This window comes from Argopecten irradians, unplaced genomic scaffold (genome assembly GCF_041381155.1).
Source record: "Argopecten irradians isolate NY unplaced genomic scaffold, Ai_NY scaffold_0405, whole genome shotgun sequence".
NCBI classification, from domain to species: Eukaryota; Metazoa; Mollusca; class Bivalvia; order Pectinida; family Pectinidae; genus Argopecten; species Argopecten irradians.
The window spans coordinates 1-17,966 of NW_027187872.1; the positions used below are offsets into that span (position 1 = coordinate 1).

The following is a 17,966-nucleotide window of genomic DNA, read 5'->3' on the forward strand; positions in this document are numbered from 1 at the left end:
ATTCTCACAATCTATAACATTTTCTCTGTTGTTATATATATCTGTTCTGAAACCTAACGCAGTTAATCTTTTATGTAAATACAAATTTTGAATTCCACGAATTTAGCCGGGAGTAGCCGATCTTCGCTGATCCTAGATTAGATAAGACGGTTAGACCGAACCTATTTAATTGGCCAACTCGCATTATATCATTGAAGTCACATCAGTCTCGCTTGTATAAATTGGTGCACAGGGTAAGAGAAACGGAATCATTCCATTTCACCCTCTTACAAAGATTCTTATAATATAAGCTGTCGAACACTCGGCAAAGCCTCGATCGTGTTTGACAACTCAAGAATCTTACCTCATTGGTTGAGATTCTCCTGTCTCACACCAAAAGGGGTGAAATATTTATTTATATATTATTGCCTTCTTTTGAGGGCACTGTGGTCTTATAGTGTTGTCGAATGATATAAATTCCTAGTTATTGCCCTTAACTACCATTAAAAGTTTACGCAGTTCAATCGGAGCCTATTTCCTGTTACCTATATGTTCGCTCAGATCACGACCACTGTTCAGGATACTAATATGGCGGCATTGAAGGAACTCCGGCGACTGCGGGACGAAGAACGTACTCTGGTGAACATAGCATCAAAAGTTAGCGACCAACTCAACCGTCTGAAGGTTTGAAGCATTGAATGCCATCTGAAAATCAGCTGGCACTTGGATACATTTTTTCTAAATAACGTTAACTAGACTCAATGTAGTCTACATTCCAATGCTCGTTCACAAAAACCAATCTTTTTGGAAGAACGTTTTGTTGTTGATCAGGTCGGGGATAGCTCGTATAAGGTATATACAGGATATTCCTGCATTTGAGTAACAGTCCTGTATTTGAGGGATAATTTTGTTACGCAAATGCAGGATTCTGTGCATATTACAAACCAGGTGAGAGATACAGGCCCTCTGGGCCACTTGTTCCTGGGTCATAGGCATCTTGCATGTTGTTTAGTAGGTCCTAGTCCGCTAAAACTGGACCATAATCGCAGGCTCAAAATTCTGACTGATCGCCTGTTTATGGTCAGCTACCTACTGCTCTTGAAAAGCCGGGGATTGTAGTACAAATCTGGCGACAGCGATTATGGGACTTCTGTAGGTTTAATTGGGGTCAGAAAGTAGTATTAACAGTTAAAAGAAAACATTTGGCACTCACTTTAATACATGTCACATCCCAACTCATCACATAAATGATGCTATGTCCCTAGTTATGGTCGAGACGTCCTAGAATCAATGTTTGGGTAGCCATCTTTGAAGACTGAAAGTTAATTTTAACACCCAATCAGACAGCTGGGATCGATTTCCGGTGAAATTCGACGATTCTAATTGGCTGTTAAAATTAACTTTTGGTCTTCAAAGATGGCTACCGAAACACTGATTCTTGGACGTCTCGAACATAACTAGGGACATAGCATCGTTAATGTGATGAATTGGGATGTGACATGTATTAAAGTGAGTGCCAAACGTTTTCCTTTAACTTTAAATGCATATATTTGACCCCAAACCAACATGCAGAATTCTCATAATCGCTGTCGCCAGATTTGTACTACAATCCCCGACTTTTTAAGAGCAGTAGGTAGCTGACCATAAACAGGCGATCAGTCAGAATTTTGAGCCTGCGATTATGGTCAGTTTTAGCGGACTAGTTGTTTAGTAGTGTAAAGAATCCTTCTCACTTATAAATCCTTGGGTCAAATCCATGGGTAAATATTTGTCATAAATTTTATTTTGTCAAATTCACTTTTAACGTTATAGAAAGTGGGAAAGATGAGGCAAATAGTTCTGTGTAGTGTAGATCAACTCTTATTTGTGTATGATTTACTTTCAATTGTGTTAACAGTGTTATGAATTTGAACAGACTTGTATGTTTTGTGTTAAAGTGTTATGAATTTGACATACAGACTTGTATGTTTGTGTTAACAGTGTATATGAATTTGACATACAGACTTGTATGTTGTGTTGACAGTGTTATGGAATTTGACATACAGACTTGTATGTTGTGTTAACAGTGTTATGAATTTGACATACAGACTTTTATGTTGTGATTACAGTGTTATGAATTTGACATACAGACTTTTATGTGTTTGACAGTGTTATGAATTTGACATATAGTGTAGTTTGACATAAAACTTGTATGTTTTGACATTTTGACATACAGACTTGTATGTATGAATTTGACAATTTGACTTGTATGTTATGTAACAGTGTTTGGCTATGAATTCTTGACATAGACTTGTATGTTTGTGTAAATTAACAGTGTTATGAATTTGACATACAGTTGTATGTTGTGTGACAGTGTTAGTTTGAATGTGACATACTGGCTTGTAATTTTGTTGTGTTAACAGTGTTATGAATTTGACATACAGACTTGTATGTTTGTGTTAACAGTGTTATGAATTTGACATGCAGACTTGTTATGTTGTGATTACAGTGTTATGAATTTTGACATACAGACTTGTATGTTGTGTTGACAGTGTTATGAATTTGACATATATGACTTGTATGTTTGTGTTAACAGTTGAATTTGTCATACAGACTTGTATGTTGTGTTGACAGTGTTATTTGACATACAGACTTGTATGTTTGTGTTAACAGTGTTATGAAATTTGACATGCAGACAGTGTTATGAATTTGACATACAGACTTGTATGTTGTGTTAACAGTGTTATGAATTTGACATACAGGCTTGTATGTTGTGTTAACAGTGTTATTGAATTTGACATACTAGACTTGTATGTTGTGATTACAGTGTGTTATGAATTTGACATACAGACTTGTATGTTGTGATTGACAGTGTAATGAATTTGACATACAGACTTGTATTTTGTGTTGACAGTGTTATGAATTTGACATGCAGACTTGTATGTTGTGAATTGACAGTGTTATGAATTTGACATGCAGACTTGTATGTTGTGTTAACAGCGTTTATGAATTTGACATACAGACTTGTATGTTAACTTGTATGTGTTGATATTATAATGAATTTGACATGCAGATTTGTATGTTAAAAATGTGTTGATAGTATAATGAATTTGACATGCAGATTTGTATGTTGTAGGTTGAGGAACTAGCCCTCGTGAGTATGATTCGTCAATATTCAACTCGGTCTGATGAGGAGAAAACAACACAAGAAAACCAGTCACATCAGGTATTACAAAATATTGTGACAGTATTTAGACTTATGAGATTTTTAACCCAAAATTACACCCCCTCCAGATAGATTTTTTTTCTTGAACAAAGTTTAAAACCAAACATCAATGTATGTCTGCTTGTAATTTATAACTAGATCTAAATGCTTTTTAATTAAAGAAAAATTAAATAATTTTTCATTTTTGTTTTATTTTTTTTTAATATTATTATTTTTGATTTATTTTTTAAAAAAATCAGGTAATTGATATATTTATAATGAAGAATAAATTAACAGACAATTAAAGACAGATTTTTGTACAGTGATGTTGTGGATGAACTTAGACTGTCTTAAGTGACTCCCTGTCTTATGTGACTTTTTGTGATGGTCCCTTGGAAAGTCACATTTAAGACAGTCTCAACTGTAACTTATAAGTTTATGTTGGTAAAGAAACACTATATACTCCCCTTATCTGGAGGAGTTGATCATGAAATTATATACATGTACACCTGGTATCCCTCAAGGATCAGTTTTAGGGCCATGCATTGCTAATTGTAATTTTCGTAAATGATTTACCAGACATTGTAAAATCTGATATGTATCTATTTGCGGATGACACAAAAATATTCATAAAAAAGTAAAAGAATACATGTGATTAAAGTTGAAGAAGACAAATTAGAAACGTGTACTACAATATGATTTAAATGCCATGGGATTTTGGAGTGCTAAATGGTTACTGAACCCAGAAAAATACATGTCAGATATTGAAAGATATTGGAGTAACCATTGACCCAGATTTATCATTTGAAGACCACATCAGTGAAAAAGTAAACAAAGCAAATAAGATTTTTGGACTTTTAAGGTGAACATTTCACTTCATGAACTACAAAACTTTTCTTCCCTTATACAAAAGTCTAATCAGAACACAACTGGATTATACAAGCTCTGTGTGAACACCAATTAAGGTAAAGGATGTACCGTATTCGACCCAATAAGCACCCATGTCCCTATAAGCACCTCTCCCCATTTTTAAGGCCTTGCAGATTCCAATTGCCCTAGTATAAATAAAGACCAAAACTACACAAAACTGTATAGGTTTGCTATAATTTCGTCTTATTAGCACCTTTTCATTTTTTTTTTTCATTTTTTTTAAACAGCTTGGGCACACATTGGGTCAAATACGGTAGGCAAAATTGAATCGGTTCAAAGAAGAACCGCGAAAAGTTTATCAGCCATGAAAAAATTAATATACCAGGAAAGACTACAAAAACTTGAACTGCCTAGTTTAACATATTAGGAGACATGATCAAGCTCTATAGAATCACAAATAGCCATTACAACAAGGAATCTCGCAAGTTCTTTAAACTTTGAAAAGATGTTGGATGTAGACAGGGCGGTCAAGGTCATTCCAAAATGCTTTTCCCATAACATTATAAGACTAACAGAAAAAGAAATAGCTTTTCAATAACAACAGTCAAATGGTGGAATAGCCAAAAAGAGGATATTGTATCTACGCCCAAATATACATACCTTTAAATAGACTGGATAAATTATTGTGTAAACATGATATCATATATATAACTATAGGGCAACTATATCATAAAAAAAAAATGAACTGTAATATTAATTGATATTGTTTTGGGTCCGGTGTACAGGAACATATTTAATGTGTTCCTGTACTGCAAAACTACTATACTATACCAATAAACGCCTCCATTCCATGGATTTAACGATATTTTACCACTGCGTGATGGTTATATTATTAGATTATAACACAACCATTATATTCCATATTAGATGGAATTGTGAGTCTTTCAAATATGATCAAATCACGATGGTAAAGTGTGACGAGGAAAGAAGTCAAGTTAACTGTGACAGACTAATGTGTCATTAGCACATTCAGAAAGACTTAAAATATGGATGACCTACAGAAAGAGTATAAAATATGACTGACGTACAGAAAGAGTATAAAATATGGCTGACGTACAGAAAGAGTATAAGATATGGCTGATGTATAGAAAGAGAATAAGATATGGCTGATGTATAGAAAGAATATGAAATATGGCTGACGTATAGAAAAAGTATGAAATATTGCTGACGTATAAAAAGAGTATAAAATATGGCTGATGTACAGAAAGAGTATAAAATATGGCTGATGAACAGAAAGAGTATAAAATATAGCTGATGAACAGAAAGACTTCAAATATGGCTGATGTATTTTTATACAGAAAGCGTATAAAATATGGCTGACATATAGAAAGAGAATGAAATATGCAGCATGCTTTAAAGCCCGCAGTATGATGCCAGCATACAATACAGCATAATTATACTGCAATCATGCTTTATATTGTAGATTTGAAACAGATTGCAGCATGGCGCCGTGCTGTAATACAGCACATGCTGTAATTATGCTGTAATTTCTGGTTACAGTGTTGATAGCAAGGTGACGGCTTTGACCTCTTATGTCTTGATTGTTGGTAGTGTTATTTTATATTATACCTTTATCTGTATATTTTCTTTCATATTTTTCAGATAACTCTGAAAACGGAGACAGTCGGCGTTGAGGGAGAGGACAACAAACCAACAGAGTTACCTACCTTGGACCTTTCTGTCCAGTCTACGACGGGACATGTTCACCAGTTTGGTGAGTAGATCTCATTAGCAAACAGAGTTGAATTTTTTGTTAAGAGTTACTTCCCTTTTCTAGAGTCATAGTTGACCTTTGTCCTCTCTTTACGGTTTACTGAAGAACGTGACAACTTTGAGTCTAGTTTATGTTGTAAACAACTTGAATTGTCTCCCCTTGGTGATAGCTTATTGTGTTTGCAGTAATTATATATACTTCCCTTTACAAAAGTTTTCCATTAACAAGATTTCAAGTCATTTCCATTTGATATCACTCTTTGTAATAAAACTACAAACTTACACTCATTATTAATGAGCCTATTAAACAAGTTACCTACCTTAAGGATCTTTAAGGCAGTTTTTGTTTTTTATACAGTTTGACTTGTTGCATCTAGTCGTTTGTTTTTGAATTAATGACAGACCTCGTAATGAAGGACCAAGGTGAGCTTTATGCCATACCGTGGCGTCCGGCGTCCGGCGTCCGTCATCCGTCGTCCGTCCGTCAACAATCGACTTCTTCTCACCATAACCACTGGTCGGAATTCCACAAAATTTGACTGGTTGCTTCCTTATGGGTTACTGACTGAAAATTGTACAAAAAATTGGGCTGACCCCCCAGGGGCCTGAGGGGTGGGGCCAAAAGGGGCTAATTTGTCTATTTCCATATAAACGACTTCTTCTCTGAAACTAAGCATGGGATAGCATCCATCCTGCAATGGTAGCATCCTTATATGGTGGGGATTCAAAATTGTACAAACGATGGGGCTGACCCCCAGGGGCCTGTGGGACGGGGCCAAAAGGAGTCAATTTGGCTATTTCCATATAAACGACTTCTTCACTGAAACTAAGCATGGAATAGCACTCATAATGCAATGGTAGCATCCTTATAGGGTGGAGATTCAAAATTGTACAAATGATGTGGCTGACCCCCCGGGGTCCTGAGGGGCGGGGTCAAAAAGGGTCAATTTGGCTATTTCCATATAAACGACTTCTTTTCTGAAACTAAGCATGGGATAGCACTTATAATGCAATGGTAGCATCCTTATAAGGTGAGGATTCAAAATTGTACAAATGATGGGGCTGACCCCCGGGGCCTTAGGTGCGGGGCCAAAAAGGTTAATAAGGCTACTATTTTCATATAAATTACTTCCTCTCTGAAACTATGTATTGGATAGCATATTCGTATGGTATCTATAGCATTATTATATGGTTGGGATTCAAAATTAAACAAATCATGGAGTCAATTTTGCTATTTTCCTAATTGTAAGAGTCTTTGTGATTTTTGAATCACTAATTACTAAATTACAGAATTACTCAAAAAAAAACCCAAAAAACCAGGTGATCAATACAGGCCCTCTGGGCCTCTTGTTTAAAACTCATGATTTGTGATGAAACACTTCATTTTTTTTTTTTCGCTTTTGTAGATGAGGAAGAAGAGGAAGATGAAGATGATATAGAGGCGATACTCAAACTGTGATCATGAAGCAGTCCACTTGTCACTGACCAGTGGTCAAGATTTCCATACAGAATGACTGTCCTTAAAGCTGATATACAACACAATATGTCCGGTGCACAAGTTTCCGATATAGATGTGATACTCAAGCTGTGACCATGGAGCACTTGTCACTGACCACTGGTCAAGAATTCCGGAGAGAATGACGGCACTTGTCAGCCGGAGCGACCACAGCAATGGTCCGTAGCACAAATTCCTAAACATGGAATAGGACTTGTCAGATGGACAACGGAAACTATTTCAAAGCTGTCTCAGGTCGAGTCTCCACAGGTCAGTCATCAGTGTCTCAGTCGTGTGGTTGAGTCTCCACAAATGTCATCAAGCTGTCTAGGTCATGGAATAGGACTTGTCAGCTGATTCGTGTGGAGAACTATCACGGTCGTGTTGGAAAAACTCAGGTTTTCGTGTGGAGAGTCTCCATGCTGTTCAGGGTCGTGTGGCTGTTCAGGCCGTGTCATGCTTCAGGACTTTTAACATACAAGTTCACAGACCGTGATGTCCTGTGTGGATTACAACATGATGTCATGACTATAACATACAATGTCACAGACCGTGAGTTCCTCTGTGGATTACAACATGACTATAACATACAAGTTCACAGACCGTGATGTTCTGTGTGGATTACAACACGATGTCATGACTATAACATACAAGTTCACAGACTGTGATATCCTGTGTGGATTACAACACGATGTCATGACTATAACATACAAGTTCACAGACCGTGATGTCCTGGATTACAACACGATGCCATGACTATAACATACAAGTTCACAGACCGTGATTTCCTGTGTGGATTACAACATGACTATAACATACAAGTTCACAGACCGTGAGTTCCTGTGTGGATTACAACAGGACTATAACAAATTACATACAAGTTCACAGACTGTGATTTCCTGTGTGGATTACAACATGACTATAACATACAAGTTCACAGACCGTGAGTTCCTCTGTGGATTACAACATGACTATAACATACAAGTTCACAGACCGTGATTTCCTCTGTGGATTACAACATGACTATAACATACAAGTTCACAGACCGAGAGTTGTCTCTGTGTGGATTACAACATGATGTCATGACTATACATACAAGTTCACAGACCGAGAGTTCCTGTGTGGATTACAACATGACTATAACATACAAAGTTCAAGTTCACAGACCGTGAGTTCCTGTGTGGATTACAACATGACTATAACATACAAGTTCACAGACCGTGAGTTCCTGTGTGGATTACAACAGGACTATAACAAATTACATACAAGTTCACAGACTGTGATTTCCTCTGTGGATTACAACATGACTATAACATACAAGTTCACAGACCGAGAGTTCCTCTGTGGATTACAACATGATGTCATGACTATAACATACAAGTTCACAGACCGAGAGTTCCTGTGTGGATTACAACATGACTATAACATACAAGTTCACAGACCGTGAGTTACTCTGTGGATTACAACATGACTATAACATACAAGTTCACAGACCGTGAGTTCCTGTGTGGATTACAACATGACTATAACATACAAGTTCACAGACCGTAAGTTCCTGTGTGGATTACAACATGACTATAACATACAAGTTCACAGACCGTGAGTTACTCTGTGGATTACAACATGACTATAACATACAAGTTCACAGACTGTGAGTTACTCTGTGGATTACAACATGACTATAACATACAAGTTCACAGAACGTGATGTCCTGTGTGGATTACAACATGACTACATACAAGTTCACAGACCGTGATGTCATGAATATATTCAACAAAAAATTTCTAAGATTGTGAATCTGTAAACAATAAAGGCTAATATACATATATAGGATCTTACATGAGTACTAGTTTCATTTCATATATCGCCAAGGCTCGCAAAAATAAAATCTTGTTAGACTTGTTTCATAAAATCTCATATGAAATGAACACAAATTTAAGATACTATTTATCACATATCTACAAATACCTACATAACAAAGAATTTCACGTCAAAATGTATTCCGAAAATCTAGCAGAGGCCACCATTTTGTCCTGCCGTCCTCTTAATCATGACGTCACGTCATTTTTGTGTCGCCTGCAACGCAAGGGCGACACTTAGGTATCACTATGTCGGCGTTGTCGGTGTCCTCGGCGTCGGCGTCCGGGAAACGGTTTCTGTGCGATAACTGAAGTATTTATTGTCCGATTTCAACCAAATTTGGTGTATAGCTTTATATCAATGAGATCTCAGATGAGTTTGATAATGGTCAATATCCGTCAATATTTACAAGAGTTACGGGACTTTAAAATCGTCAAAAGAGAAAAATCCATGGTTTCCGCTCGATAACTGAAGTATTTATCGTCCAATTTCAACCAAATTTCATAAATTGTTTTATATCAATGAGTTCTCGGATGAGTTCGATAATGGTCGAAATCAGTCAATATTTGCAAGAGTTACGGAACTTTAAAATCGTCAAAACAGAAAAATCCATGGTTTCCGCTCGATAACTTAAATATTTATCGTCAACCAAATTTCATATATTGTTTATATCAAAGAGACCTTGGATGAGTTCAATATAACTTAAATATTTATTGTCCGATTTCAACCAAATTTGGTATGTTGCTTTATATTAATGAGATCTTAAATGGGTTCGATCCTGGTCAAAATTTGTTAATATTTGCAAGAGTTACAGGACCTTAAAATAGTCGAAACATGGCTTCCGCTTGAAAGCATTAGTATTTATTGTCCGATTCCAACCAATTTGGTATATTGCTTTATATCAATGAGATCTTAGATGGGTTCGATACTTTTCAAAATCCATCAATATTTGCAAGAGTTATGGAACTTGATTTCTTCACCTAAATTATAATCAATATTTTCAACTGTAAATAACTATTTTTTGTGATGCTGCGCAGGCGACACATCCACTTCCGTGGAATTCTTGTTCCTGGCGTTATTTTATTGTCTGACGTCACAATGAATTTCCAGCCAATCAAAATCGTTCCAGGTCATATTACACTAATGACATGCAAAAATATTTCACTTGCGAAATCACTGGATAGCAGACGGATTATGTGATAAATATAGAATACCATCCATTTGTTGTTCCTCCGTTAAAATTGTTTCCTTGGATTCAAAGTGAATAGTCGGGCAAAGGAAACCAGTGTAAATGCATTCATTGGCCTTCAAAAGGTCCTCACATATAAAAACGATTTTTTCCACTACGTATATACTCTTTCAAAATGCCCTAAAGTTTTTGAAAATCCTTAATCATTATCCAATAGAGAATGTCCTAACAAAATTTAGTAAAAACCCCAAAATGGCTTAAAGATTTTGAAATCAGTCTAAAACACTGCTTATGGCTAGTTATTGATTGTGACGTCATGTGTTTGGTAGCATAACATCATAACTTTCAGAGAAAATGATGTGAGTTTACTCACCCACAAGGGAGGTAATTAATAACTTTGTAACGTGACTGAATATGTTAACCATCAATGCTGTATATATATGTTGTCTGTCCCAAAGGAGAAACGGTTACATTCAATTTCTCAAAATATAACTATAGAAGTTTAACATTTTATTAACTACCATTATCATGTGCAATAATTAGGGTGTAATTATACTAATAGGTTTTCGGGCGAAGAAAATATGTTTGATTTTCTTACACATTGTTACACCTATTACATCTGAGGTATTACATCTGAGGTAATGTTTTGACATCCGAGGTAATGTTTTTTACATCATCGAGGTAATGTTTTACACTGAGGTAATACATGAGGGGTACATGTTTTACATTGAGGTAATGTTCTACATCTGAGGTAATGTTTTACATCTGAGGTAATGTTTTACATCTGAGGTAATGTTTTACATCTGAGGTAATGTTTTACATCTGAGGTAATGTTTTACATCTGAGGTAATGTTTTACATCTGAGGTAATGTTTTACATCCGAGGTAATGTTTTACATCCGAACATCTGAGGTAATGTTTTACATCTGAGGTAATGTTTTACATCTGAGGTAATGTTTTTTTACATCCGAGGTAATGTTTTTACATCTGAGGTAATGTTTTACATCTGAGGTAATGTTTTACATCCGAGGTAATGTAATGTAATTTTACATCTGAGGTAATGTTTTACATCTGAGGTAATTCTGAGGTAATGTTCTACATCCGAGGTAATGTTTTACATACCTGAGTGTTAATACATCAGAGGTAATGTTTTACATCTGAGGTAATGTTTTACATCAGAGGTAAATGTTTTACATCTGAGGTAATGTTTACATCCGAGGTAATGTTTTACATCCGAGGTAATGTTTTACATCCGAGGTAATGTTTTACATCCGAGGTAATGTTTTACATCTGAGGTAATGTTTTACATCCGAGGTAATGTTTTACATCCGAGGTAATGTTTTACATCCGAGGTAATGTTTACATCGAGGTAATGTTTTACATCCGAGGTAATGTTTTTACATCCGAGGTAATGTTTTACATCCGAGGTAATGTTTTACATCCGAGGTAATGTTTACATCGAGGTAATGTTTTTACATCCGAGGTAATGTTTTACATCGAGGTAATGTTTTACATCCGAGTTAATGTTTTACATCCTAGTTAATATTTTACATCCGAGGAGTTCTAATTGAGTTATTGATTGTGATGTAATTGTTTTGAAATTTAATCTCTGTAAAAATTTAAGATGGGGTGCTTGTGAACACATGATGTCACAATCGATACCTACCCGGCCGGAAGGGCAGATAACTCTGTAATATACAAATACCAAACAGGTTGGTTAGCTTATCTCCAACTTCAATGGTCACTGTTTGCCTGTATGGTGAACTCGGACAGAAAAACACTCCCCTATATCTTATTAATTACAGGCCACGTAATTATATGTGATGTTATCAAATACATAATGATAAATTCATCAATTTTGACACTCCAATTTAATAATCCTGTTCATTTTCTCAGTCAACTGACTGTAGATGATGGCTTGTGATTAAAATCAAGATTTATATTGTCACTCGTATAGGATTTGACAACATCTCATTAGGGGTCATATTCTTGTGACCTTTCAAATTGAGCATTCAGGCCTTTTTAATAAGTATGGGGCAAAATTTGCCTGTAAAGCACAAGTTACACTCATAACCAGCCAAAGTTTTTCACGAGCAGGGTTTTGACATCCATATATAAGCTGGTGCTTAGAAGATTTTATCAATCAGTTACCTGAGGAAATATCCCGACACCACAAGACCGCCACCTCTGTGTAGCCACCTCTATTCTCCAGGGGTTACTATCACCTATGTTATATCCACCTCTGGACTAGCTCATTGTAAAACTGCAGGCTTTTCAGGAGAAAAAAACTGACCAATCACAGACCTGCAGAGACTTCCTTTGATGACCAAAAAAGAGAGAGTGACGCTAATCTTCATTTATTGTCAATCAGTGTAACTTTATTCTATTCTTTTGATATACATCAAATGACCAAATTATCTGTGTCACTTTTTGCCTTCCGTTTTGCTATGATATAGTCCATGGGTGGATGTAACGACAGTGATAGTAACCCCTGGAGTGTCGAGGATACTGGGTAGCAAGTTTGAATCACATGTGAGTGAGGCAGATACCTACTGCTGGTCAGTGTTTTTTCCAGGAACTCAGACTTCAACCTCCCAAACCTGACAGGGTTTTATTAGTTTAACGTCCCATTAACAGCCAGGGTCATGTAAAGATGGGTCAGGTTTGTTGATGGAGGAAAGCCGGAGGAAAACCAGCAACCAGCAGTCAGTACCCAGCAACTGCTCAACGTGGGATTCGAACTTGTGATCCAGAGTTGGAGGGCTTGTGGTAATATGTCAGGACATCTAACTATTCGCCACCGTGACCCCCGGCATGTCCTTAAATGACTGGTTGTTAAAAGGAATTCAAACCATACAATAGCAATACATCAAACCAATATGGCTGGTACAGTGATTTCTGGGATCGTAGCAATATAACAAACCAACACAGTCTTCAGTTTGATATTTTAATGACTCTTTCACGTCCAATCTTCTCACATTATTTCTTTTACTACAACTGTCATACATGTGTCGCCGACAAATTTTAAACTTGTGTATCTGAGAAATTTTCAATGTCGGGACACATATCACAAATATAATTATGACAATGAAAAAAAATAAACTTAATCCCACCGTTTTAATCTCTATCTTCAGATACTCAGATAAGTTTAAAGATGCTCCACCGCCGACAGAGCATAAATGATACCCATCATTTGAACAATAATTGGTGTTCAATCGTGTATGTATATGTCTAATTAACACAAGAATTAATTTAAAATGATTTATTTTGCTTTTGGTACATACACAATCAGTACTGCATTCCTAATTGGACTAGTGCTACAGAATTTTTTCGGGATGCAATTTATTATTTATGATAATTTAATTATCTTGAAGTAAAATTAGAAGCTCAAACTTTTCAGTGGTGGTAATGGTGTAAAGTAAGTAACTTTTGTAACTGAAGAAAATACTAAATCGTCTGCTACTGTTTTTGATAGAGAAAAAATACCATTTGTCAGCGGTGGAGCATCTTTAATTAAATAATTGATCTGAACATAATGTAAGCATTGTTTAGCTTCTTGAAATCGATATTTTACTTTGAATAATAAAAAGAAAAATTATTACAGTATTCTCAAATCTTTGTGATGTCATTCATACATTAACCATCTGTAACAATGAAATAATCCGACAACATTACCATTAATATAACGGGATCATCTTATCTTCATGATCAGAAAATATCTTCAGTTCATTCAGCTCTGATTTTTTCTGTGATAAGCCTAGAGATAAAATCAAGCTCAGCGTTTCGTGTGATATCTGTAAATGTTGTATATATTGTACATTTTCACTTGACTATATATGAGTCTTTATCTCAATATGTTATCAAGTCTACATAAAGACTATCATTATTATTATCTACACAATGGAGTTGTCTCCTCTTACCTTAGTACAATGGTTCAATAAGAGTACAATTTTTACTCATTCACCCCTGAAGACACATTTAGACTCTCCTAAAACAAAGACTAGAGCAGTCCATTGTGAAATTTCAGGGGTGAACCAGTTAATTCATATCATAACGACTGTGAACGTAGGGTATTGAAGCGGTGAAGCCTAAAACCTAACTGCACAGAGTTGGATCCCCGTTACATATGTGGAAAGGTCAGGGGTCATCTTCTAATTATGTGAGTTTTCTTCAAGCACTGCGGTTTTCTCTTCTTTTTTAGACCCCTCGCAAGCTTACATCCGCGCCCTTTTATTAAAGCAGCTAATCACAGAAAAAATAAGTATCATTCAAGCATGACTATACAACTGTGAAGATGTAAATTCATTCAACCATAACCATATATACACATTGCACAATAAATAATGATCAAAAGTTAAAAATAATACAACTGAATTACAAAATAATTAGATTTCTACCATCAAGGATAGGTTTGTATACATATATATAATATAATTAGTAAAAATATGTTAAAATTGCAAATTTCAATGGCATGAAATATTTATTGAATTAAAACATCATCAGTAATCCTCACTTCATCTTTGTATATTAAATCAATTAATGCATATATACTGTAATTAGTGCCCGACGTTTTCCCAATAAGGTGTGATCTCAAAATGAAAGTTTTTCATTGGTGAAAATTTCTTTTTACATATTTCAGTAAGTGTGATATACGGTATACATTTTGCTTGATGAAGTCTATATCGCTAACCATATAATCATCCTTATCCGAAAAAAAAAAAAAAAAATTGCTGGCCATAAAATACGCACTTTAAACCAACTCTTTCGCGTGTGATTTATTTACTTTTTTTATGATTTAATTTCGCATAAAAATTTATTCAGAAAAGTTTATCTCTGAACATTATACACATATACATTACTTGAATTGTTGAATTCTCCAAAGTTAATTTTGCTTTGACATTGAAATTGTGAAATTTAGACACAAAATAAAAAAGTTTGCTTACAGTATATTTTCAACACAGGGACCTGGCACAATTTTTCTAACCAACAGTATATAATTTATATCTATGTGTTATTATGGTATTAGTAGAGTACTATGATAAATATTCCGTATTTGCATATTACAAATCACAAAGTTATCTGCCCTTGTGGCGTCATGTATTTGCGAGTGTAACATCATACTTTTCAGAGAAAAAGACGTAAATTTTACTCACAAAAGGACATATACCTATCTTCAAGGGAGGTAACTCTGTAATACATAAAGACGGAATATATACACTGTTGGTTGTAAAATCGTGTCATGTCCCTGTGATCACCACTACAAGGATGCTGGCACTTGTTATATTTAATAGATTAATCCTTTATAAAGTCTAATCTGATGCATGTTAACTTTAAATTATAAATTCAAAATAAAAAAAATTGTCAACTACAACATTATTTTCTTATAGAAACTACCCTACATACACATTGAACTCCGCTGATCTAACATTAGTGAAAATCTTACATAATATTATCAAAACATATATGAGAGATATTGGTAACTCTGCCATTTTTACAATCAGCAAATGTACCTCTGTATGTGCTTAGGGGTTTTTAGACAAACTCTTAAACAGATAAATACAGGAGAATCACTTTGATATGTTATAAAAGTTCAGTAATTTTCAGAGGGTTCCAGTACGATTTTGGAAAGAAAAAAAATATTTCAACTTTTTTGCTAATAAAACAAAATGCACTTCAGGTTATGAATGTCTGATTTTCTAAAAACCAGTTAAAATTGGTTATTTTCCTGCTTTCAAAAATCATAATAAATGATATTAATCGGGACAATTGGTAAAATTAAAACCATGATATAATATTAAAACTTTGTGTAGATGCAGAAAAATCATATCAAAATGCACAACCTGTGATAAAACCCAATTTGGTCCCATATCGTGATGTTTTTCTATGAAAAACTGAAATTTTACAACCAGTCATCTAAAAATCTCAGTTATTGAACACAATCACTTATCAATTAGAGATTTACATTGTATTGAACAAGTTCACTAATCAATTAGAGATTTATATCATATTGAACATGTTGACTAATCAATTAGAGATTTATATCACATTGAACAAGTTCACTAATTAACTAGAGATTTATATCGTATTTAAAGGCCCAATACAATTCTAAATGGCTTTTAATTTTGAAAATGGGAATGTGAAACGAGATTGATAATTTTGTGGAGTCACAAAAGATATATTAACTATCATTAATACTGCACTTATCATATCCTTCTCAACAATTTGAAATTATTAAAGTAAATTTTCTTACATTATTATTGTTTTTAAGAAACTTTTTATTTTTTGTTCTAGAATGGTAATATAATTGGCCTTTAAAGTCTCTACACCAATCAGCATTGTTGAGCTGCTACCATAAACAGTTTGTGATAAAATTGAAAGGGGATTATGTATCCAAAACATTGCTATCAGTGTAGCAAATTTATCTTGTTAAACACCACTTTGCTGAATTTGAATTACCGAAATTTCCTTCAATGCCATTTCTATATTTGCATATAACAGAGTTATCTGCCCTTATGTGGACGTCTTGATTGCGGCGTCATGTGTTTGCAAGTGTATATGTCATGTTTCAGAGAAAAGCATGTCAATTTCCTCACAAACTAATGATTTTACAATTATTATGGACACTTGCAAGGGAGGTAACTGTGTCACCTAGTTGCAAGGGAGATAACTGTGTCACTTACTTGCAAGAGAGGTAACTGTGTCATCTACTTGCAAGGAAGGTAACTGTGTCACCTACTTGTAAGGGAGGTAACTGTATCACCTACTTGCAAGGGAGGTAACTGTGTCACCTACTTGTAAGGGAGGTAACTGTATCATCTACTTGCAAGGGAGGTAACTGTGTCACCTACTTGCAAGGGAGGTGTATGCACAGATGGAATAACCTTATAATTTTACCATATCTGCAGATTCCTAAAATTGAGGACTAATTGATTAATTAATAAGACATCAATTATATCTTTTACAAATACATTTTGTATAATAATCTTCTGATAAGAATAATACCTTAATTACTTATCCATTTTATCATTTTTAATATTCATTCGCCCATATACAGTAAGTTTTAAAAGTACACAATATATACACATATTGATAAATAAATAAGTGACAATATGAACATGAAAATAAAGAGTTCGTTCTATAATCTGTGACTATCTCTTACTGCAGAAATAATTTTACAAAAAATTGAATTTACTTTAAAGTACATGTAATTTTCTTTTGTGCGAGATTTATTTTGTAAATTTTGCGATCCAAGTAATTTCATGAAAGTTTGTCTCCACAAATTAATATCTACATTATTTAAATTGATATGAATTTTCATTCATTTTATTTTAATCTTCGCAAACTTGCTTTGAAATGGAAATCACGAAGCTTAGTAGCCCGTAATAAGGTTGGTTTAGAGTAATCAAACTTTATTGATTATTGATTATATATTACAGATTATTGATTATAGATTATTGACTGATTGCTGGTTTTGATAATTCTAGTTGTTAATGCTCTTTTGATGGTAAAACAAAATGAAGAAATTCCTGTTTAAAATTCAATAAACAGTAGGAATAATTCAACATTTTTGTAACATTAGACAAAAGACAAGTACAATAAATCATAACCTCCATTTTC

At 34.6% G+C, this 17,966-nt stretch overlaps 1 protein-coding gene across 1 annotated transcript; it reads left to right on the forward strand.

Annotated features, from left to right (window-relative positions):
- The first annotated feature begins 508 nt into the window (after nt 1-508).
- On the forward strand, nt 509-7,444 carry LOC138312638 (snRNA-activating protein complex subunit 5-like). Its single transcript, XM_069253431.1, has 4 exons — nt 509-663; nt 3,095-3,184; nt 5,696-5,807; nt 7,213-7,444. The coding sequence occupies exons 1-4, from the start codon at nt 529-531 to the stop codon at nt 7,263-7,265; spliced, it is 390 nt and encodes a 129-aa protein (XP_069109532.1). The 5' UTR covers nt 509-528; the 3' UTR covers nt 7,266-7,444.
- Nucleotides 7,445-17,966: the final 10,522 nt, after the last annotated feature.